Here is a 25,536-nt window from a genome sequence, read left to right as displayed (position 1 = left end):
TATCAAACGAATTCCAAAAATGCAATTGTTAATGTTTTTACTAATTAAACATGATTTTTGTGAAAGTATTTTCTCTAATAGTCTTTTTCAGATAATCATTTATTAAGAGTTATCTTGACAGTGATCTTAAGAAGTGTTTTTACTCTTAAAAAATGTGTTTTTTAAAAAAACATTAAATATTTAACAAAATTTAGGAAATACTATTCAAAATTTGAAAAATCACTTTTTAGAAAAACACTTGATAGATATTTTTCGAAAAATAATATTTTATGAGAAAACATTGTCATTAAAAAAACTTTGAATAAAAACACTTTCAAGTGCACTCTCACTGCTATTTTAAGAGTGTATTTGAGAGTAATTATATGAAATATTTCTAGCATATTTAATATTTGAAAGATAAAAATTTTTAAATATTAAAAACACTTCTTAAAATCACTCTAAAAGCACTCTATGAAGTATTACAAGTGATTTTTTTAACTTTTTAAAACCCTTGTCTAAATTTTATCTTTTTTTTTTTTTTTTGTTTTTTGTCAAAAATATTTTTTTAAGCTAGAACTAGAAGTACTCTCTAACTTTAAAGAATCCTTACCCAGCCGTTAACGTTTTAAACACCGTAGTTACTAGGCCCTACTCTCAGGCTATTGTTAATATAAACATGAACACTTTTGTTACTTAGTGCTGGAACGCATTAGAACTATAGACAAAACAGAAGATACCATGGTTTTATTTAGGCACCAAACCCACTCATTCAAGCATATTTAAATTTAAATGCAGCCGTCCGTGAATAAACAATAGACCCATTACCAAGAAGGTGATCATCCTTTTTCAGGGTTGGTTCTTCAAAATTCAATATCAGTTAGCTGAAGAACAGAAAGGAAAAGTGTTGGAGTGTTACATCTCATATTGAAAGCATGGAATTAAAAAGGAAAGAAGAAAGATTTAAAATAGAAAGCAAGTTAGATGAGAAAAGTTAGTTAAAAGAGTTGTTATTTCAGTTTATTCTTTACGTTGTTATTGTGTCATTGATGTATTATAAATAGGACTCAAGTCTAATGTAGTTTTTCAATTTTTTTCAGTTTCTGCAATTCATTTTCCTTTGTGTCCTTTGTTTCTTGGTGTTTTTCATCAGTTTCAGATTTTTCTGATTTTCAACATGGTATCAGAGCCAAACCCTAAAGCTTCCGCAACCTAAATTGATAAATTTCTTCTCAACTTCTGCCTTGCGAAATTCTGCTATGGAATTCTCGCATTGATTGTCTTCCGGCTTCTTGCATTTTTTTGAATAAATTCTTGAAAATGAGTTCTAGTGATTCTCCTCTTGTCAATCTCTCTCCAGTGCATCCTTCTTCATCTAATTCTTTTAATCAGCCTCCTATCAATCCTTCAAATGACTCATGGAGTCCGTATTACCTACATCCAAGCGACAATCTTGGGGCTTTGTTAGTATTAGAAATCTTCAATGGAGAAAACTATGTTGTATGGAGTCGTTCGATAGTCATTGCATTGATAGTAAAAAACAAGGTACAATTTATAGATGGTTAAATTGTTTCTCCTTCTATTGATCAACTTGTTAAACACATAGCATGGTTAAGGGCAAATAATCTGGTTCTTTCTTGGTTGATGAAGTCCATTTCAAAAGAAATACGAAATAGCTTGTTGTTTATGGTATCTGTTGTTGATCTTTGGAATGAGTTTAAAGTCAGATATCTCAGGAGTGATGGACCAAGGGTTTTCCAACTTGAGAAATCTTTGAGTTGCATTAGTCAAGGTGCTTTGTCTATTACTGAATATTTAAGTACCTTTCAGACCCTTTGGGATGAGTACATTAGCTATAGGCCATTTCCAACATGCACTTGTGGCAAGATGGCAACATGCACTTGTGAACTTTTCAACTTCCTACAAATCAGACAGCAATCTGATTATGTACTCAAATTCTTGGTGGGGCTAAATGATTCTTATGCCTCTATCAGAAGCCAATTGCTGCTAATGGTTCCATTACCAAACATGTCCAAGGTTTTCTCTCTACTACTTCAAGAAGAAAGTTAGAGGCAACTCACAAATTCTGCTACATATAATGAGACTCATGCTTTGATGGCAAAGCAATCCAATCAGCAGAATTACCGGCCACAATCTTTCAAGGACAAACCAAAGAAATCTGCCCTACACTGTACTCATTGTGGCTATAATGGTCACACAATGGACAAATGTTTTCAACTTCATGATCCCCCTGGCTGGAATGGACCAAAGGGAAAAAGAAATATGGCTTCTGCTCATACTGCCATTACTACTCCAAAGGTCCCCAATCAAAATAGCAATGAGCAACAAAAGTTTTGTTTCACTCCGGAGGAATTTCATAAACTAATGGCGCTTGCAAATTCAGTTCAACCCAATTCTTCCAATCAGAATAATGTCCAACCAGCTGTTAACCTTGTCACCACCTCTCACTTTTGTAGTAAAGTTCAACCTACACTTAAACCAAATTTTTTTTCTTGTAATTTTGTTACTTCTAAGTCAAATTCCACTTCATATTGGCTTCTTGATACGGGTGCAACATGCCATATGATTTGTTCACCACTTTTATACCATTCCACACCTAAACCAATTAATGCATCCATCAATCTTCCTAATGGTACTACAGTTCCAGCCACACACATTGGTACGGTATGTCTCTCAGATTCCTTATTTTTACATAATGTCTTGTGTGTTTCTCATTTTTCATTCAATCTATTATATGTTTCCAAACTCACTAAACAATCTAATATTTCTCTTACCTTTACTGCTTCTCATTGCCTTTTACAGGACCGGTCAATGGAGAAGATGATTGGGATTGCTCTTGAAAAAGAAGGACTTTACCATCTGATTCCAGCTTATGAATCAACATTTATCACTCTTGCATGGGCCCTCTCTCTTCTACTGAACAACCGCCATGCGCTAAAAAAAGCACAAGCAGAGCTGGAAATCCATGTGGGAAAGCACGCCAAGTGGATGGATCAGATATAAAGAACCTAGTCTACTTGCAAGCCATCGTCAAGGAAACATTACGACTGTACCCTCCTGGGCCACTTTCCCTGCCACGTGAGGCCATGGAAGATTGCACTGTGGCTGGCTTTCACATCCAAGCTGGGACGCGCCTTTTGGTTAATCTCTGGAAGTTGCATCGTGACCCCAGAGTCTGGTTGGACCCTTTGGAGTTCCAATCAGAGAGGTTCCTGACAAAGCATGCAGGTTTGGATGTTAGGGGTAAAAATTATGAACTTCTACCATTTGGTTCAGGTAGAAGGGTATGCCCAGGAATCTCATTTGCACTGGAGTTGACGCATCTGACGTTAGCAAGACTGCTTCATGGTTTTGAATTGGGAGCGGTTGCAGATTCACGGGTGGATATGACTGAAAGTCCTGGGTTGACTGCCCTCAAAGCAACCCCACTGGAGGTCACAATTGTTCCAAGGCTACCTTTCGAGCTCTATAGTTATGAAGCAGCATAGAAAGTAAATAATACTCTTATGTGAGCCGGAGAGTCCCTAATTAGCCCAGTGCTTTAGTTTAGGGTATATTTATGTTGGTGTGACTGACTTTGAATTGCCGGTGTAGTGGGTGTTCTCCTTTCTCATCTTCTCATCTCAAATTTCATCCACTTGGATAGTAATAAATTTCCATCTATGAGTAATTCTTTTTGCATTACTTAAAATATCTTAAGCCTGTTTTTGAGAAAAAATAAAAAATAAAAAACCATGCCTGAGACTAAAAAAAGAAGAAAAAAAAAAAAAGAAAATGCATGGTTTTATGTTCTACGTATTTTAACTATTTTCGTTTATTTTAAAAAATAAATATAAAAATGATATATGATAATAAAAATAAATAAATAAATAAATTACTAACATGAAAGTTATTTAAATTTTTTTTAAAAATATTTCAAGTTCTAAAATAAAATTTTATTCATAAAACATCAAAAAACAATTTTAAAAAACAATTCTTAAATATCATTTTTCATAACTATTTTTTAAAACACTTCTCAAATACAACCTTAAATTTTGAACTCCTTCCAAAACCAAGTTTCGATGATGCTGCAACTTATGCTTCTTCATCATTTGGAGTGCCTACTCTTGACTTATTAACACATCATAAAACAATTGATCCTGATTTTCATAGTAAAATCATAAGGATTAATTGGGAAATAGTTAACTGTACAAAGCTGCAGCCTGCAGGCCCTCATGAATCCATGATCGACCTGCACTTAGCATTTTCTTTCCTACAAGATGAATACAACATTTGGCAGCAAGCATAGGATCATCATGAACGACCTATTGAACTCAATATTAAAATATCTTATACCAACTGAGCATCCAACCCACCACCACAACTTAGACAACTTTAAAGAAATTAGAATCCAATTACTATGTTATTGGTAGAAGGTTGGAATCAAATGCTCTAAATTAATTTCCCTTAAGCGGACAAGAGGTTTTACATGTTCACATATATGCCATACAATCTCATGGAACACTTTCTAATATTACTATCGAACGGATTCCAAAAATGCATTTGTCAATGTTTTTACTAAAAATGGTTTTTGTAAAAGTATTTTCGCTAATAGTCTTTTTCAATGAATCATTTATTAAGAATCATTTTGGTAATGAACCTAGGAAATGCTTTTAGCCAAAAAATTATTTTTTAAAAACATCATATTTGATAGAATTTAAGAAATATTTTCAAAATTTTCAAATTATTTTTTAAAGAAATACTTCATAAATGATTTTTTGTAAAACAATTTATGAAAAAACATTGTCATTAAAGAAACTATGAGTAGAAACACTTTCATACAACCGTCGGTATTTTTCTAAAAAGTATTATATGTGACTTTTTAAAATCGTTGTCTAAATTTTATCTTTTTTTTTTCAAAAATATTTTTTAAGCTAGAACTAGAAGCACTTTCTAACTTTAAAGATATTTACATGACCGTTAAAGTTTTAGACACCGTGGTTACCAGGCCCTACTATCATGCTATTGCTTATATAAAAACAAACATATTTAAATGCATTAGAACTTTAGACAAAACAGAAGATTCCTCCTTACTTTTATTTAGGCACCAAACCCACTCATTCAAGCATATTTAAATTTAAATGCAGTAGTCCATGTATACACAAAAGACCCATTACCAAGAAGGTGATCATCCTTTTTAAGGAGTTTTGGGCCAAAATGGCTTCTTCCGAAACTTAGTATTAAAAGTGGGCTTCTTCCAAAACTATTGTTCAAAACAGCCCCCATCAATCCACATAAGCATAAAAACCATTTTTTATACTATTTTTGTTTACTTTCCTAACTTCCTATCCCGTTCTCTGTTCTCTGTGTAATTTTTTTCTTCAAAACCCTAGCCCCACCAATGGGCCACTATGAGACAGACATTGTTGGAGCTACAAAGCATCAAGGTTGAGGTTGGTCCCAATCTTCTTTTTGGCTTGTTTTATGTAAAGTTTTTGGCACTTTCCCATTTTTTCCCCATATCGGAATCTCGGTTTTCAAAATTTTTTTGCCCCGTTGCTTTTGCTTTTCTATTTTGTTTACATCCTCCACGGCTATTTTAGCATAAATGGTTTGTTATCATCCAAAGATTGAAGCCCTTAAGATGCAAATGTTTGTTGAAATTTCTAGGGAAAATGAAATTTTATGGGAAAAAAAGGACAGATCCATGATTCTAATATATAGGTTATGTAAGATAAAAGGGACAGATCCTTCGTAGAAGGATGAGTCCATATCACCCGAGGTTTGCTTTACCACCAGCTAAAATAAATGTCTGGATGTTGGAGGAAATAGCCTAAAAAAAATAATGGGTAAATATTAGTGCTAGTAAATTTCATCAAAAAAATATTCTTTTCTTCTTCCCTATTTTTAAATAAACAACTTTCTAATGGGTAAGCAAAATAGAATCAAAGATGAATTATATTCCCATTGACTATTTAGATATATACCATGTGCCATTCACATAACCCCCATATACATTTTTATCCTCACGATTATTACAGTCACCCATCTCTTCATACCTACCATCAGTGCAACACCCTACTTTTTCAGACCTACCATCAGTGCAACACCCTACTTTTTTAGACCTACCATCAGTGCAACCTCCTATCTCTTTAGACCCACCATCAGTATAACCCTCTATTTCTTCAGACTTACCTTCAATTCAGGCCCCTACTTCTTTAAACCCACCATCAACACAACCCCCTACCTCTTCAGACTCAACATCAGTAGAACCCCCTACCTCTTTAGACCTACCTCCATTACAACCCCCTACTTCTTCAAACCTACCATTAGTGAAGATTGACACATCTACTCAGCTAGATTTACTGTCAACCATTCCGAGGGATAGGCAGGGCCTACGTCAACCTAGATTGCTATCTCCACCACCACTTCTATTTTCAGCTCCAATCCTATCACAGACATATGTTCTTTATGTGTCACATGCAGTACCTGCTATAGTTAGAGAGGAGCGTCCAAAAAGGAATAAAGTACCAGTTACACATAGGTTTTCTCCTTGTGGAAGCATGTGAGATTATATATGTTTTTTTTTCCCACTATATTAATGTTTATTAGGTATTTTTTGTGATTTTGATTAAACTACTAAAAATTACATTTTGTAGTAGACTTCTTCTAGTTAATTTCATTAGCTAATTTTGTCAAAAAAATCTATATATGACAACTGCGGCTTAAGAGTATACTATTATTTCGATAAAGATAAATTTTGATATAATACAAATAAATTAATATCTTAAAAAATAACAAATTAAATATCTTAAATTAATAAATTATACAATTTTATATATTATTTATATGTTATATAAGTTTATTACTTTAATATTATTAATTTATTAATAAATAAAATATTCATTTATAATATCTTCTATTTATCAATTTATGTTTGTTGAAGTAGTACTAAATTCTTAAGTTTAAATATAAATAATTTATTATTAAAGTAAATATTTTTAATTTTAATAATAAATGTAATTAATAGTTTTTAATTAAATTTGAAAGTAAAAAAAAAAATATAATTGAAATCTCAGTTAGCAACTACAGCTTAAAAGTATACTATTATTTCGATAAAGATAAATTTGTCATAATAAAATTAAATTAATATCTTAAAAAACAACAAATTAAATATCTTAAATTAATAAATTATACAATTATATAAAATTTATATCTTATATATATATTTTAAGATTATTAATTTATTAATAAATAAAATATCCATTTATAATATCTTCTATTTATCAATTTATGTTTGTTGAAGTAATACTAGATTCTTAAGTTTAAATATAAATAATTTATTATTTAAGTATATTTTTTTAATTTCAATAATAAATTATAATTTAACAATTTTTAATTAAAAAAAATAATTGAAGCCTCAATTGATAATTACGATTTTAGTTCAAAAATGAAGCCGCAGTTGTCAATTGAGCTTTCAGTTTAAAAATGAAGCATCAGTTGACAACTGCGGCTTTAGTTAAAAAATGAAGCCTCAGTTGCCAATTGAGGCTTCAGTTTAAAAATAAAGCATCAGTTGGCAACTACGATTTTAGTTCAAAAATGAAATCTTAGTTGTCAATTGAGGTTTTAGTTCAACAATGAAGTCTCAGTTGACAGTTACAGTTTTAATTCAAAAAATGAAGCCTCAGTTGGCAACTGCGACTTCAGTTCAAAAATGAAGTCTCAGTTATCAATTGAGGTTTTAACTAAAATGATGAAAAAAAAATTATAACATGGCACCTACGTGGCACCAAAGAAGCCAATTTAAATATAAGTTTCATAAAGTGGTTAGATTTTTTTTTTTTTTTTTTTTAATAAATGGGCCATTTTGACCCAAAACTCCTTTTTCAGGGTTGGTTGTTCAAAATTTAAAATCAGTTAGCTGAAGAGCAGTAAGGAAAAGAACAGAGCTGAATTTGTAGAAAAGTTTTTTTTTTTTTCATTTTCCTTTTCTAAGGATCTTGGAATCCTTTTCCTAGTATAGACAGAACATTAGAGGTATATATATGGAAGTGGGAAGTGATTCTTCCCCATAAAAGATTTTCTTTTCTATTGAGTCATGGGATTCTATCTTCAGCTTCAAGGGATCATAGTTTTTAGCCTTCTGTTTGTGGTTGATTAAGGCCAAAGGGAACAGAAACAGAGGCAAAAGGGCACCAGAACCATCACGGGCATGGCCTTTAATCGGACACCTTCATCTTCTACGAGCAGGCAAGCCCCAACATCAAGCATTTGGAGCCATGGCAGATAAGTATGGACCAACCTTTTGTTTTCATATTGGCCTGCGCAAAACTTTGGTGGTTAGAAGCTGTGAAGTAGCAACAGAATGTTTAACTACCATGGACAAAGCATTTTCCACTCGACCAGATCCTTGGCAGGAAAGCTCATGGGCTATGACCAAGCCATGTTTGGCTTCTCTCCTTACGGGCCATACTGGCGTGATGTAAGGAAGCTCACCTCAGTTGAGCTCCTCTCAAACCGCCAGCTCGAGTTACTCAACCATGTCCGGGACTCAGAAGTTAAGCTTTTCATCAAAGAGCTCTACGGGCAACGGATACAAAATGGGGACAGGCCTCTCTTGGTCGAGATGAAGGAGAAGTGTTGGCACCTGGCAGCAAATGTAATGGTGAGCGCGGTAGCTGGGAAATTTTGGCACCGTTACAAATGACTATGAGTCAAGACGGTGACGGAAGGCCCTTGGCGATTTGTTATATCTTTCGGGGATATTTATTGTTTCTGATGCAATCCCCTTCCTTGGCTGGTTGGACACTGTGAGAGGATATACTGCAGAAATGAAGAGAACAGTTAGGGAGGTGGATCAGGTGCTGGGAAGCTGGGTGGAGGAGCATCGCCGGAAGAGGTTCTCTGGAAGCATGAACGAGGCTGAGCAAAACTTCAACCATGTCATGCTGTCTGTTATTGAGGATGGTCAGTTCTCTGATCATGACCATGACACTGTCATTAAGGCTACTTGCTTGGTATGTTTCTTCTACTTTCCTTGGTCAAATTCCATAAACCTCCACACACTTAACAGCAAACCTCCATTATGATTTGTTTTGTCCAGCTGTTATACTTGCTATTTCAGGACTGATGATTAACTCTCAACTTTCTTTGACAAAATTTCTGGGAATAATGAAAACTATGATAAACTTTTAAATTGTTCTACTAACAGCCAGACATACTGTTTTTTAACACACACTGATCAAAGAAGCCATATCACCAGCTCAAAAGACCAACATGGATGTAATGTTGATGCAGACTCTTATAATAGGCGGCTCTGATTCTACTGTGATCACACTGACCTGGGCCCTCTCTCTGCTAATGAACAATCCCAGCACTCTAAAAAGAGCAGAAGATGAGTTTGACATCAAAGTGGGAAAGCATCGCCAAGTGGATGAGTCAGACATAAAGAACCTAGTCTACTTGCAATCCATCATCAAGGAAACCTTACGACTGTACCCTGCTGCACCGCTTTCAGTGCCATGTGAGGCCATGGAGGATTGCACCATGGCAGGCTTCCACATCCAAGCTGGGACGCGCCTTTTGGTTAACCTCTGGGAGTTGCATAAGGACCCCAGAATTTGGTCGGAGCCTTTGGAGTTCCAACGTGAGAGGTTCCTAACGAAGCATGTGGATTTGGATGTTAGGGGTCAAATTTTAGAATTTCTACCATTTGGGTCAGGCAGAAGGGTATGCCCAGGAATCTCATTTGCGCTTGAGGTCGTGCATCCGACTTATTTAAGATCATACATCAATTGATTATGATCATCTTCATCGATCAAATAGAGTTCATATGTTGATGCTTCTGTTGGTATTTGATTTGATAATTTTTCTTGCTTCTGCTTCAAAGTTTCTTGTTTGTGTTGAGCCTAGCTCATATTTTTAAGTCAACTCAGCGTAAGGGAAAAACACAAATGGGATTTGTGTTTTTTTTTTTTTTTTTTTCTACCAGCAGAATGGTCTTATTTGGAAGCTTGTACAAACATAGCTTTTTTATATAACTATGGGGCTAGCCACACTCCACATGATTTTCAATGTACAAATAGGCATAATAACAACTGGCCAAAGAGATGGTTTTTTTCATACTCAGAACTATGTTATATTAGAATTTAAAGGTGCTTCATATTTTCTATCATGCATGTGTGTGGAACATGAATTCCTACTTGTGAGTGTTCTAGTGTATGTAGTTTTGAGCCATTTTGGAGAAGTAATTCTTTCCCCTAATCCATTCTCTCTGGTACTAAATAGTCATGGGATTCTCCCTTCAGCCTCAAGAGATCACAGTTTTTGGGCTTCTTGCTACAATCTGTCTGTTGTTGGAAACAGCACTTAATGCCAAAAGGAACAAGATCAAGGAAAGCAAAAGGCCACCAGAGCCGTCCGGACAATGGCCTCTTATCGGTCACCTCCATCTTCTAGGAGCAGACAAGCTGCTACATCGGAAACTTGGAGACATGGCTGACAAGTATGGACCAATCTTTTGCATTCATCTTGGCTTTCGTAAAGCTCTGGTGGTTAGTAGATGCGAAGTAGCAAGGAATGCTACACTACCAATGACAAGGTATTCGCCACTCAACCAATGACTGACAGTTTTTTTTTTTTTTTTGAAATTTAAACAATAAGCTTTGATGATCTGAAAGTTTTTTTCTTCTTCAAATTGGAATTATATATTTTTACATTGCAGTCATATCTGATACTCGTAAAGTGCATCTTCTTCATTTTCTTCTTGTTTGTTGTTTGTTCTTTGATTACACTTTAATCTTCATAGAAATTGACATTTTCTCCCCCATCAACTCTAGAGCTAATCAGGAAGGTAGAACAGTTCTTGGTTTGCAGACCTCAGAAAATCAATTAGCTAAACAAAAACATAGAGAAGAAAAAGAGGAGCTAAATTTGTTGATGTTGTGACAAACTCTCCCACCTTTTATTTAGCGAGAAGTGATATGGGAAGTGATACCGAATCAAGTTTACATTGCTGGTTTGTCGTGTGGCTGTGCACGAGATTACTAGTCATCGTCCTCCATGCAGAGTGAGGTGTGCATGAGAGAATGCTCTAATATCTTCCTTCATCAGGAGATTGTGCGTGCATGTTGGGGCTCTTTGCTTACACGTTGTTCCTTTTTATGCCAGGAACTGCATGTTTGGCCTCTTTGCCTTCATATGGTTCCTTTTTATGCCTGGAACTGGTACTTTTAGTCCACTGAACCTGTGTCAGCACCAGAAATAACAACATGAAGATACCTATCAAGAAAAATATAAGTGACCAAGAGAGTAGACCGGCTCCCTAAGGATTCCTCGTAGGTCTGGCATGCTTATATTAGACTTTCAGAGATAAATAAGTAAAGAGAACTTGAAACACTAAGTAACATTGATCAAATCATATTGGAGATGAGCTTGTAAGTCTATGTATTGTGTGGTAGGTAAAGAGGAGGCACGACTTGGGCTGAAAGCACCTGAACTGAACTTTCCACTAACTCATTTTCTCTTGAGCGGCTAAAAATGGGACCATCAACAATCAGTGATTAAAATATTACAATACTTCAACAATATATCGTTGAAATATCGTGTTTAGGTGGATCTCGACATGATATATAGAAAAGAAATATCAGCATCTCGATATTTTGGCAATTTATTGAAAATTTCACCAATTTTTCACAATATATCAGCGATTTATTGATTTTTCACCAATATTTTGACCGGTCAAACTTCAAAAAATTTCAAATATTCTATTGCTGTTGAGGGAATCCAACCCTAACCAAAATCTTCAGAGACAAGTTTGCCCCTTATATGTGACACTAAAAATATATATACTAAAACTCATTATATAAACATAATATTAAAAGAATGTTTTAAATAACAAGTTAATTATAATTATTTTATAATTAAATAAAAAAATTATTTAATTAATTACTAAAAATATAAATTTTATCGTGATAATTTTTTTTTTCATAATATTTTTAATATCATTAATATATTAATTAAATATTAAAAATCATACATATATCATTATTTATTTTATATCATTTAACACAATTGAATTAAATGAACATAATATATAAATTTTATATCATTTTTATAAATAAAGTAACTTTAAAATATCTATTATGCTTTTAATTTTATTTTTAAAAATTTTATTTTTATATATTTATAAGTTTCCATCAATTTTAGGTCAATCGGTATTTTGTATCAAAATATGATATATTTTTGATATATTAAGTATATTCATAAAATAAAATTACCCGTATATTTATAATTAATTAATTATTGATAATTTCATCCTTATCCTCAACTACCACCACCTTTTTTTTTTTTTAAATAAATAAAAGAAAAGTTCCCCTCGGTGGGAATCTACCTCGAGATCGGGCAAAATCACCAACCCATGGGCCATGGCACTTGCGGAAAAAGCTGTCAGCCAGGGACCACGCTTGTCAGCAACCTCAACGATAAAATGAAATGAGCTAAAAAAAAAAAGGAAAGGAGGAGGATGGTAATCCTTCATTGACAAGAAAGGAAACGGAGAGAACTAGATTTTTGTATCTCCATCTTCTAATGGGATTCTCTCTTCAGCTTCAAGATGTCACAGTTTTCGGCATTCTTTTTGCAATTATCTGTCTGTGGTTGGTTAATGCCAAAGGCAACAAGAACAAAGGCAGAAGCCCACCAGAGCCCTCCGGGGCATGGCCTGTAATGGGTCACCTTCATCTTCTAGGAGCAGACAAGCCACTACATAGGACATTTGGAGCCATGGCTGATGAGTATGGACCAATCTTCTCCATTCGTCTTGGCCTTCGAACAGCTCTGGTGGTTAGTAGCTCGGAAGTAGCAAAAGAATGTTACACTACCAAGGACAAGGCACTCGCCAATCGACCAAGATCCTTAGCAGTAAAGCTCATGGGCTATGACCATGCCATGTTTGCGTTTGAACGTCACGGTCCATACTGGCGTGATGTGCGGAGGCTAGCCATGGTTGAGCTCCTCTCCAACCGCCAGCACGAGATGCTCAAGCATGTCCGGGACTCAGAAGTCAAGTTTTTCATCCAAGAGCTCTATGGGCAATGGGTAGATAATGGAGGCAGCCCTGTTTTGGTGGACATGAAGAAAAAGTTTGAGCACCTGGTAGCAAATTTGGTGATGAGAACAGTTGCTGGGAAACGGTGTGGAAATGGCGAGTCAAGATGGTGCCAAGCCCTAGGTGATTTCATGAATCTAATGGGGCAATTTATGGTTTCTGATGCAGTACCCTTCCTTGGATGGTTAGACACAGTGAGGGGATATACAGCAAAAATGAAGGGAACAGCTAGGCAGTTGGATCAGGTTATTGGAAGATGGGTGGAGGAGCATCGTCAGAAGAGGCTTTCCGGAAGCATCAATGAGGCCGAGCAAGACTTCATTCACGCCATGCTGTCTGTTATAGATGATGCTCAGTTCTCTGGCCATGACCATGACCATGATACTGTCATCAAAGCCACTTGCTTGGTATGTTTCTACTACTTCATAACACCACCATCCTCATGGGCATCTGCAACTTCATCAAGACCTTGATAATACTCGTATTACTACATCATGATCTATTTTTTCCTTCTGCTATACAGTATTTCAGGACTATTGAAGTAACTCTGTTTGTTTCTTTGACAAAAATTGCCGTGACCATTCCCTAAGGAAACAGCAGACAGAATTCATAAATTAGGCTGGAATAACAGGAACTGGGATAATTTTTTTATACCTGGATTCCCCAGTCATAATTCTTCTGCCGACACGCTAGACATACTATTTCACAAATGATGTATGGACTTTTTTCTTTAATCACAAGTTCAACATGGGTGTAATATGTTGATGCAGACTGTCATGTTGGCGAGCAATGATACAATAGCGATCACACTCACCTGGGCACTCTCTCTGCTAATGAACAACCCTCATGCTCTAAAAAAGGCACAAGAAGAGTTGGACTTCCATGTGGGAAGGAATCAGCAAGTGTACGAATCAGATATAAAGAAGCTAGTCTACTTGCAAGCCAGTATCAAGGAGACTTTACGACTATACCCTGCTGGGCCGCTTGCACTGCCACATGAGGCCATGGAGGACTGCACTATTGCAGGCTTCCACATCCAAGCAGGGACTCGCCTTCTGGTTAACCTCTGGAAGTTACACCGCGATCCCACAATTTGGTCGGATCCTTTGGAGTTCCAACCTGAGAGGTTCCTGACAAAGCATGTGGGTTTGGAAGTTAGGGGTCAACATTTTGAACTTCTACCATTTGGGTCAGGCAGAAGGATGTGCCCAGGAATCTCATTTGCTCTGGAGATCCTGCAGCTGACACTAGCCAGATTGCTTCATGGTTTTGAATTGGGCGTGGTTGCAGATTCACCCCTGGATATGACTGAAGGTGTTGGGCTCGCTTTGCCTAAAGCAACTCCGCTGGAGGTCACCCTAGTCCCAAGGCTACCCTCCGAGCTCTACCACTAAAGTAGTATCCTAATGTGTGCCACAAAATCCCCTGGTTAGCCCAGGAAGGGTCTACTCCTAAGGTTTGGTCTTCATAGGACAAAAGGAGCAACCTTCTGAGCTCTCCTGCTACAGAAGTAGCAGAAAAAATAATAAACAATGAGTGCCACAAAATCCCCTAATTAGTCCATGAAGATGATGAATAAATTATGCTCATTTTATGTATATTTATGTAGCTCACTCGGAATGTATATCCGCTTAAATAAACCTCGATGAAGAGCCTCACATCTTGGAATGTTACATCACTTGCCGTCCTTGCATATCTACTCAAGCTTTTTTAATCAGGATACTTTCTAGGTACCTTGTGTTGTAATTTAACTGGAACATGCTAAAATTAGGAGTCTTGGGTCTATTTTGGGAATGCTTTTTAAAATAATTCTTAAAAAATATATATATTTTAAACTATTTTCAAAATTTTTTTTTATCATATTTTCTAAAATAAAAATATGTTTGAAATTTTAGAACGTTCTTAACATGTTTTTTTCTTTTTTAATTTTCAAATATTTTTTTAAAAATGACGTTTCATCTCCAATGCTTTATTTTCAACCATTTCTAAAAATTAATTAACTACGTTTTTTTATGTTTTTTTAATTCTCAAAAATAAAATAATTATTCTTAATAACAATTTGTAAACCTAACTTAAGCTTTTTTTTTTTTTTTTAAAAAAAAAACAAAAATAGAAATCTTGAATTTAAAGTGCTCAAGAATAACAGATGAGTGAATGGAATGAGTGTCGCCTTTAAAGCTCATCATTTGTAACATGATTTAAGAACGTGTTTGATAGATGTTTTAGAAAGCGTTTATAATTTTTTTAGAACTTAAAAATATGTTTTTTTGATAAATAATTTTAAATAGTAAAAAGGTTAAAAACACATTCCAAAATTACTATCAAACAAATTCCAAAAATATTATTGTCAATGTTTTTATGAAACGTGATTTTTTTGTAAGTATTTTCTCTAATAGTCTTTTTCAGATAATCATTTATTAAGATTTATCTTGGTAGTGATCCTAAGAAGTGATTTTACCCTTAAAAAATGTGTTTTTAGAAAAAACATTAAAATGTTAAACAAAATTTAGGAAATACTATTCAAATTTTGAAAATTCACTTTTTAGTAAAACATTTGATAGATGATTTTTCAAAAAATAATATTTTATGAGAAAACATTGTCATTAAAGAAACTTTGAATAGAAACACTTTTAAGGGCATTCTCACTGCTATTTTAAGAGTGTATTTGAAAGTAATTATAAAAAATATTTCTAGCATATTTAATACTTGAATGGTAAAATTTTTAAAATATTAAAAATATTAAAAATATTTTTTAAACACACTCTATTAAGTATTACAAGTAATTTTTTTTTTACTTTTTAAAACCCTTGTCTAAATTTTATCTAGTTTTTTTTTTTTTTTGGTCAAAAATATTTTTTAAAGCTAGAACTAGAAGTACTCTGTAACTTTAAAGAATCCTTACCCAGCCGTTAACGTTTTAAACACCGTAGTTACTAGGCCCTACTCTCATGCTATTGTTTATATAAACATGAACACTTTTGTTACTTAGTGCTAGAACGCTTTAGAACTATAGACAAAACAGAAGATTCCTTGGTTTTATTTAGGCACCAAACCCACTCATTCAAACATATTTAAATTTAAATGCAACCGTCCATGAATAATGTGATGTCTCACATCGGATAGGGAAGAATGTTCTTGGTGCTATATATGTAGAGACTCATCTTAACCAAATAGACGCGTTTTAATGCCGTGAGGACTTAAAGCGGACAATATCTACCTGGTTGGATGCGGGTCGTTACAAATGGTATCAGAGCCAATCCCCGACCCCGATGTGAGGGTTTGTTTGGCTCCTTAAGGGGTGTTTGTCTGTTTGGCCCCGCAATCCCATGGGACACAACGAGGACGTTGTGTCTGCATGAAGGGGTGTTTGTGATGTCCCACATCGGATAGAAGAGAATGTTCCTGACGCTATATATATAGAGGTTTATTTTAACCAAGTAGACGCGTTTTAAAGCCGTGAGGGCCCCCTTGGGCCCAAAGCAGACAATATCTACCTGGTTGGGTGCGGGTCGTTACAAATAAACAACAGACCCATTACCAAGAAGGTGATCATCCTTTTTCAGGGTTGGTTCTTCAAAATTCAAAATCTGTTAGCTGAAGAACACAAAGGAAAAGAACATAGCATGCAGAATGTGCAGAAAAAGTATTTTTTTTTTCCTTTTTCTTTTCAAAGGATCTTGGAATCCTTTTCCTTGTATAGGCAGAACATTAGATGTATATATATGGTAGTGGGAAGTGACTAATCTTCGCCCTAAAACATTTTCTGTTCTATTGAGTCATGGGATTGTATCTTGAGCTTCGAGTGATCATCGTTTTTGGCCTTCTGTTTGCTATCATCCGTTTGTGGTTGATTAAAGCCAAAGGGAACAAGAACAAAGGCAAAAGGGCACCAGAACCATCACGGGCATGGCCTTTAATCGGACACCTTCATCTTCTACGAGCAGGCAAGCCCCAACATCAAGCATTTGGAGCCATGGCAGATAAGTATGGACCAACCTTTTGTTTTCATATTGGCCTGCGCAAAACTTTGGTGGTTAGAAGCTGTGAAGTAGCAACAGAATGTTTAACTACCATGGACAAAGCATTTTCCACTTGACCAGATCCTTGGCAGGAAAGCTCATGGGCTATGACCATGCCATGTTTGGCTTCTCTCCTTACGGGCCATACTGGCGTGATGTAAGGAAGCTGGCCTCGGTTGAGCTCCTCTCAAACCGCCAGCTTGAGTTACTGAACCATGTCCGGGACTCAGAAGTTAAGCTTTTCATCAAAGAGCTCTACGGGCAATGGATACAAAATGGGGACAGGCCTCTCTTGGTCGAGATGAAGGAGAAGTGTTGGCACCTGGCAGCAAATGTAATGGTGAGCGCAATAGCTGGGAAACGGCATTTTGGCACCGTTACAAATGACTATGAGTCAAGACAGTGCCGGAAGGCCCTTGGCGATTTCTTATATCTCTCGGGGATATTTATGGTTTCTGATGCAATCCCCTTCCTTGGCTGCTTGGACACTGTGAGAGGATATACGGCAAAAATGAAGAGAACAGCTAGGGAGATGGATCAGGTGCAGGGTGTAGGAAGAACGTAAATAATTTTTATTTTTATTTTTGGGAAGTGTCCTATTAAGAATTATTTATTTATTTTATTCTATTAATGTTATATTTTTGGGAAGATTCCTATTGGATTGTGCTAATGGAGTCTCATTCTTTTTATAAGTAGATTCCCCTTCCACTTTGTGTCATCTTCCAATTACAAGTAAATTCTCATTGGGATCATGTTAGTGGCCTATAAAAGCAAGTCACCCTTTCCTTTATATATGAATACCAATTTTTCAGAGAGTTTTTCAAGGAGTTTTTTTTCATACATCCTTTTAGAAGAATTTATTCAAAACCCAAGTTGTACACATCTCGCTTATAAAGTGCACCCAAAGTGAGATCTGATTGTTGAATACTAGAAGTAGATCACCGGTACCCTAGTGCACCGAGTTCATCTTCGAGGAGGGTGGATCTATTTCAAAGACAATGCTTGTCACGATAAATTTTTCTTCTTATTTATTATGTTCTTTGTTTGTCTTTTGGGCTAGTCTTTTGTTTCCATACCCTTAAATCCAACAATCTTGAAATAAATCCAAATGGAAGCTTCCCTAGTTCACACCCGTCCTAACACCTCTAAAATTGATCTCTTCAAAGGGACATTCTTTAAGAGATGGCAAGAAAGGGTTTTCTATGCAATTGATGTAGTGAACTTGGAACACTTTTTGACTGACTTAAAACCTTTGATGCAATGTTGGTAAGTTTAGGAGTACCCTTGAACTTGTGGGGGGAAGCTATCCTATCCGCTTGTCATATTCAAAATAGAATACCCTACAAGAAATTCCTAGGTTCTAAGTTTGATATGAAAGTCCTAGGAGAGGCAGAGGTGATTCTAGGAATTAAAATAACTAGAACACCTAATGGGCTTAAACTTTCTCAAGATCAACACTATGTTGAGAAGATCCTAAGGAAGTTTGAACACTTTAATTGTAAACCAATGTCAACTCCTTATGATCCCAGCTCATAGCTGAAGAAAAATAGAGAACATAGTATTACCCAAATAGAGTATGCTCAGATCATAGGAAACCTAATGTACTTAATGAACTGTACCAGACCTGACATTGCTTATGCAGTAGGTAGATTGAGTTGGTACACCCAAAGTCCTAATCAGGACCATTGGACTATTGTTCGTAGAGTCCTTAAGTATTTGAGAGGCACCATTAACTATGGTTTGTGCTTAAATGGATTTCCAAGTGTCCTTGAAGGATTTAGTGATGCAAATTGGATCTCAGATTTAGATGAGATGAAATCCACTAGTGGATATGTTTTCATCCTTGGTGGAAGTGTTGTTTCTTGGAAGTCTGGCAAGCAAACTTGCATTACTCGGTCTACTATGGAGGCTGAGTTTATTGCCTTATAAAAGGCAAGTTCTGAGACTGAGTGGCTTAGAAACCTCTTAGTAGATATCCCTTTATGGACGAGACCAGACCCGTCTGTGTCTATGCGTTGTGATAGCCAAGCTACAATTGCTAAGGCTAAGAGTAAAATATTTAATGGGAAGAACATACATATACGCCTAAGGCACAATATTGTGCGACAGCTGCTTGAAACAAGAGTTATATCCCTAGAATTTGTGAGGTCAAAGTTGAATTTGGTCAATTATTTAACCAAACCACTAAATAAGAAACTAGTGGAAGAAACATTGAGGGGGATGGGGCTTATGCCTATTATAGAAGTCAAGAGTAGTGGTAACCCAACCTATTAGAATGGAAATTCCATGAAGCACTTATTATGATCATCTTCATCAATCAAATAGAGTTCATATGTCGATGCCTGTGTCGTTATTTGATTTGATAATTTTTCTTGCTTCTGCTTCAAAGTTTCTTGTTTGTGTTGAGCATAGCTCATATTTTTAAGTCAACTCTGGGTAAGGGAAAAACACAAATGGGATACAAGCATAGCTTTTTTATATAACTATGGGGCTAGCCACAGTCCACATGATTTTCAATGTACAAATAGGCATAATAACAACTGGCCAAAGAGAGAGTTTTTTTCATACTCAGAACTATCTTATATTAGACTTCAAAGGTGCTTCATATTTTCTGTCATGCATTGAGAGCCGTCTATGGTTTTCATATTAGGATGGCACATGTGTGGAACATGAATTCCTACTTGTGAGTGTTCTAGTGTATGTAGTTTTGAGCCATTTTGGAGAAGTGATTCTTCCCCCTGATCCATTCTCTCTGGTACTAACTAGTCATGGGATTCTCCCTTCAGCCTCAAGAGATCACAGTTTTTGGGCTTCTTGCTACAATCTGTCTGTTGTTGGAAACAGCACTTAATGCCAAAAGGAACAAGATCAAGGAAGGCAAAAGGCTAGAGCCGTCCGGACAATGGCCTCTCTTATCGGTCACCTCCATCTTCTAGGAGCAAACAAGCTGCTACATCAGAAACTTGGAGACATGGCTGACAAGTATGGACCAATCTTTTGCATTCATCTTGGCTTTCGTAAAGCACTGGTGGTTAGTAGATGGGAAGTAGCAAAGGAATGCTACACTACCAATGACAAGGTATTCGCCACTCGACCAATGGCTGACAGCTTTTTTTTTTTTTTTTTTTTGAAATTTAAACAATAAGCATTGATGATCTGAAAGTTTTTTTCTTCTTCAAATTGGAATTATATATTTTTACATTGCAGTCATATCTGATACTCGTAAAGTGCATCTTCTTCATTTTCATCTTGTTTGTTGTTTGATTACACTTTAATCTTCATAGAAATTGACATTTTCTCCCCCATCAACTCTAGAGCTAATCAGGAAGGTAGAACAGTTCTTGGTTTGCAGACCTCAGAAAATCAATTAGCTAAACAAAAACATGGAGAAGAAAAAAAGGAGCTAAATTTGTTGATGTTGTGACAAACTCTCCGACCTTTTATTTAGCGAGAAGTGATACTGAATCAAGTTTACATTGCTGGTTTGTCGTGTGGCTGTGCACGAGATTACTAGTCATCGTCCTCCATGCAGATGAGGTGTGCATGAGAGAATGCTCTAATATCTTCCTTCATCAGGCGATTGTGAGTGCATGTTGGGGCTCTTTGCTTACATATGGTTCCTTTTTATGCCAGGAATTGCATGTTTGGGCTCTTTGCCTACATATGGTTCCATTTTATGCCTGGAACTGGTACTTTTAGTCCACTGAACCTGTGTTAGCACCAGAAATAACAACATGAAGATACCTATCAAGAAAAATATAAGTGACCAAGAGAGTAGACTGGCTTCCTAAGGATTCCTCGTAGGTCTGGCATACTTACATTAGACTTTCAGAGATAAGTAAGTAAAGAGAACTTGAAACAGTAAGTAACATTGATCAAATCATATTGGAGATGAGCTTGTAAGTCTATGTATTGTGTGGTAGGTATAGAGGAGGCACAACTTGGGCTGAAAGCACCTGAACTGAACTTTCCACTAACTCATTTTCTCTTGAGCAGCTAAAAATTGGATCATCAAGAGACTGCCCAACCTCAAAACCTGACCTCAACCAGTATTAAAATATCATGTATAGGTGGATCTCGACACAAAATATAGGAAAGAAATATTGGCACCTCGATATTTCGACAAATTATAAAAAATTTCATCTATTTTTCACAATTTATCTATAATTTATTGATTTTTCACCAATATTTTGACTGATCAAACTTCAAAAAAAATTCAAATTTTCTACTGCTGAGAGGAATCCAACCCTAGCCAAAATGTTCACCAACCACTGAGACAAGTTTGCCCATTGTTATATGTTTGGTACTAAATATATATATACTAAAACTCATTATATAAATATAATATTTAAAGAATGTTTTAAAGAATAAATTAATTATAATTATTTCATAATTACATAAAAAAATCATTTAATTAATTACCAAAAATATAAGATTTATCTTGATCATTTTCTTCCATTAATATATTAATTAATAAACAAAAATCATATATATTTGTTTATTAAAAATCATTTAATTAATTAATTATTTTATATTATTTAATACAATTGAATAAAATGGATTATAAATTTAATTTTAATATTAAATATATTTTTTAATAATCAAATATCATAATATTATATCGAATAATATTTAATATAATTTAATAATAAATATACACTTATAAAATATATATTTGTTTATTTTTATATATAATATTATTATCAAATATGATAAATTATATTATATATATGTATAAATTTTTTTGAATAAATTAACTTTAAAATATATATTATATTTTTAATTTTATTTTTAAAATTTTTATATATATATTTATAAGTTTTAATTAATTTTATATTTATCATATTTTATATTAAAATATCCGTGGAGATTTATCATAAAATGAATTAACAATATATTTGTAAGCATGGATACTTTCATCCTTATCCTCGATCAGCACTTCCCAAATAAGATAGCTCAGTGCGAATCTACCTCGAGATCGGCCAAAAAAGGTACCTCAGTGCGAATCTACCTTGAGATCCGGCAACATGGGAAACGTGGCCTCCAAAAGTAAAACGTGGGCAAAATGCGAGTCTACCAACCCATGGGCCATGGCAGTTGAGGAAAAAGCTGTCAGCCAGGGACCATTGTCAGCAACGTCAACGACAAAATGAAATGAGCTAAAAAAAGGAAAGGAGGAGGATGGTATCCTTCGTTGACAAGAAAGGAAACGGAGAAGAACTAGATTTTTGTATCTCCATCTTCTAATGGGATTCTCTCTTCAGCTTCAAGATGTCACAGTTTTCGGCATTCTTTTTGCAATTATCTGTCTGTGGTTGGTTAATGCCAAAGGTAACAAGAACAAAGGCAGAAGCCCACCAGAGCCCTCCGGGGCATGGCCCGTAATGGGTCACCTTCATCTTCTAGGAGCAGACAAGCCACTACATAGGACATTTGGAGCCATAGCTGATGAGTATGGACCAATCTTCTCCATTCGTCTTGGCCTTCGAACTGCTCTGGTGGTTAGTAGCTCGGAAGTAGCAAAAGAATGTTACACTACCAAGGACAAGGCACTCGCCACTCGACCAAGATCCTTAGCAGTAAAGCTCATGGGCTATGACCATGCCATGTTTGCGTTTGAACGTCACGGTCCATACTGGCGTGATGTGCGGAGGCTAGCCATGGTTGAGCTCCTCTCCAACCGCCAGCACGAGATGCTCAAGCATGTCCGGGACTCAGAAGTCAAGTTTTTCATCCAAGAGCTCTATGGGCAATGGGTAGATAATGGAGGCAGCCCTGTTTTGGTGGACATGAAGAAAAAGTTTGAGCACCTGGTAGCAAATTTGGTGATGAGAACAGTTGCTGGGAAACGGTGTGGAAATGGCGAGTCAAGATGGTGCCAAGCCCTAGGTGATTTCATGAATCTAATGGGGCAATTTATGGTTTCTGATGCAGTACCCTTCCTTGGATGGTTAGACACAGTGAGGGGATATACAGCAAAAATGAAGGGAACAGCTAGGCAGTTGGATCAGGTTATTGGAAGATGGGTGGAGGAGCATCGTCAGAAGAGGCTTTCCGGAAGCATCAATGAGGCTGAGCAAGACTTCATTCATGCCATGCTGTCTGTTATAGATGATGCTCAGTTCTCTGCTCATGACCATGACCATGATACTATCATCAAGGCCACTTGCTTGGTATGTTTTGTTAAATTTCTATATTCGATCTCCGTTGACACGAAACACACACATACATGATATATATATATATATATATATCAAGCATTCAACAACATGCCTTAATCACCATATAGGGAACCAACCTGAATCACCAGATAGGAAACCAACCTGAATCCATTATGCGCTTGATGAAGAGGTATGGATCTTCTTAAGTTATAGAGGGGTATTCACCTTTCTCAGTCTCTCTGACGATGGGAGCGGGAGAGCGCGGGTTCTGTTCTTATTCAAAAGATGTGATTTAAAGAACAGACACTTAGCCTTATATTTATACCCTCTATGCCTTAGAGACCATACCCTTTGAACTATTGGGTCTTGCCAGTCTTAAACCCATCGTCTAAGACCCATTATGACTCTAGACTTTGGACTCTACACATGAGGTGACCTATACTCTAGATCAAATAGAAATCATATATATATATATATGGATAGCTAAATCCTGACCAATGGTTAATATGATGTGGGTCCACATTTATTCTAACAATCTCCCATTTAGACCACATATATTAGTCAACAATGTTCATGATAGTACTTCATTGAGCTCATATTCTCTGTATTCTCTCTGACGATGGGAAGCGGGAGAGAATTCAATTTTGTTCTAATTCAAAAGATGTGATTTAAAGAACAGATACTTAACCTTATATTTATACTCTCTATGCCTTAGGGACCATACCCTTTGGAGTACTATTGAGTCTCGCGAGTCTTAGGTCCATCATCTAAGACCCGTTATGGCTCTGGGCTCTACACATGAGGTGACCCATACTCTAGATCAAATAGAAATCATATATATATATATATATATATATATATATATATGAATAACTAAATCCTGAACAATGGTTAATATGATGTGGATCCACATTTATTCTAACATGTTTCTACTACTTCATAACACCACCATCCTCATGAGCATCTGCAACTTCATCAAGACCTTGATAATACTGGTATTACTCCATCATGATCTATTTTTTCCTTCTGTTATACAGTATTTCAGGACTATTGAAGTAATTCTGTTTCTTTCTTTGACAAAAATTGCCAAGGCCTAAGGAAACAGCAGACAGAATTCATAAATTAGGCTGGAATAACAGGAACTGGGATAATTTTTTTTAACCCGGATTCCCCAGTCATAATTCTTCTGCCGACACGCTAGACATACTATTTCAAAAATGATGTATGGACTTTTTTCTTTAATCACAAGTTCAACATGGGTGTAATATGTTGATGCAGACTGTCATGTTGGCGGGCAATGATACAATAGCGATCACACTCACCTGGGCCCTCTCTCTGCTAATGAAAAACCCTCGTGCACTAAAAAAGGCACAAGAAGAGTTGGACTTTCATGTGGGAAGGAATCAGCAAGTGTACGAATCAGATATAAAGAAGCTAGTCTACTTGCAAGCCATTATCAAGGAGACCTTACGACTTTACCCTGTTGGGCCGCTTGCACTGCCACATGAGGCCATGGAGGACTGCACTATTGCAGGCTTCCACATCCAAGCTGGGACTCGCCTTCTGGTTAACCTCTGGAAGTTACACCGCGATCCCACAATTTGGTCGGATCCTTTGGAGTTCCAACCTGAGAGGTTCCTGACAAAGCATGTGGGTTTGGACGTTAGGGGTCAACATTTTGAACTTCTACCATTTGGGTCAGGCAGAAGGATGTGCCCAGGAATCTCACTTGCTCTGGAGGTCCTGCAGCTGACACTAGCCAGATTGCTTCATGGTTTTGAATTGGGAGTGGTTGCAGATTCACCCCTGGATATGACTGAAGGTGTTGGGTCACTATACCTAAGAAAGTCCACTGGGAGGTCACCCTAGTCCCAAGGCTACCCTCCGAGCTCTACCACTAAAGTAGTATCCTAATGTGTGCCACAAAATCCCCTGGTTAGCCCTGGAAGGGTCTACTCCAATGGTTTGGTCTTCATAGGACATAAGGAGCAACCTTCTGAGCTCTCCTGCTACAGAAGTAGCAGAAAAAATAATAATAAATGAGTGCCACAAAATCCCCTAATTAGTCCATGAAGATGATGAATAATAAAGCTCGATGAAGAGCCTCACATCTTGGGATGTTACATCACTTGCCGTCCTTGCATATCTACTCAAGCTTTCTTAATCAGGATACTTTCTAGGTACCTTGTGTTTGTAATTTAACTGGAACATGCTAAAATTAGGAGTCTTGGGTCTATTTTGGGAATGTTTTTAAAATAATTCTTAAAAA

The 25,536-nt window shown here is 36.0% G+C and overlaps 2 protein-coding genes and 1 pseudogene across 2 annotated transcripts in view; all 3 read left to right on the top strand.

The window, feature by feature from the left end:
* LOC117911171 (B3 domain-containing protein At4g34400-like) overlaps nt 1–25,536 on the top strand; it is a 78,472-nt gene that overhangs the window by 49,286 nt on the left and 3,650 nt on the right. The window lies entirely within an intron of this gene.
* Nucleotides 12,545–14,774, top strand: LOC117911170 (cytochrome P450 CYP82D47-like). Its single transcript, XM_034825404.1, has 2 exons — nt 12,545–13,494; nt 13,858–14,774. Exons 1-2 carry the CDS (start codon nt 12,568–12,570, stop codon nt 14,479–14,481), a joined length of 1,551 nt encoding a protein of 516 aa, XP_034681295.1. The 5' UTR covers nt 12,545–12,567; the 3' UTR covers nt 14,482–14,774.
* Nucleotides 22,315–25,536, top strand: part of LOC117911169 — a 22,830-nt pseudogene continuing 19,608 nt past the window's right edge.

This window comes from Vitis riparia, chromosome 3 (assembly GCF_004353265.1).
Source record: "Vitis riparia cultivar Riparia Gloire de Montpellier isolate 1030 chromosome 3, EGFV_Vit.rip_1.0, whole genome shotgun sequence".
Classification (NCBI taxonomy): Eukaryota; Viridiplantae; Streptophyta; class Magnoliopsida; order Vitales; family Vitaceae; genus Vitis; species Vitis riparia.
This window is presented reverse-complemented; position numbering and strand designations above follow the sequence as displayed.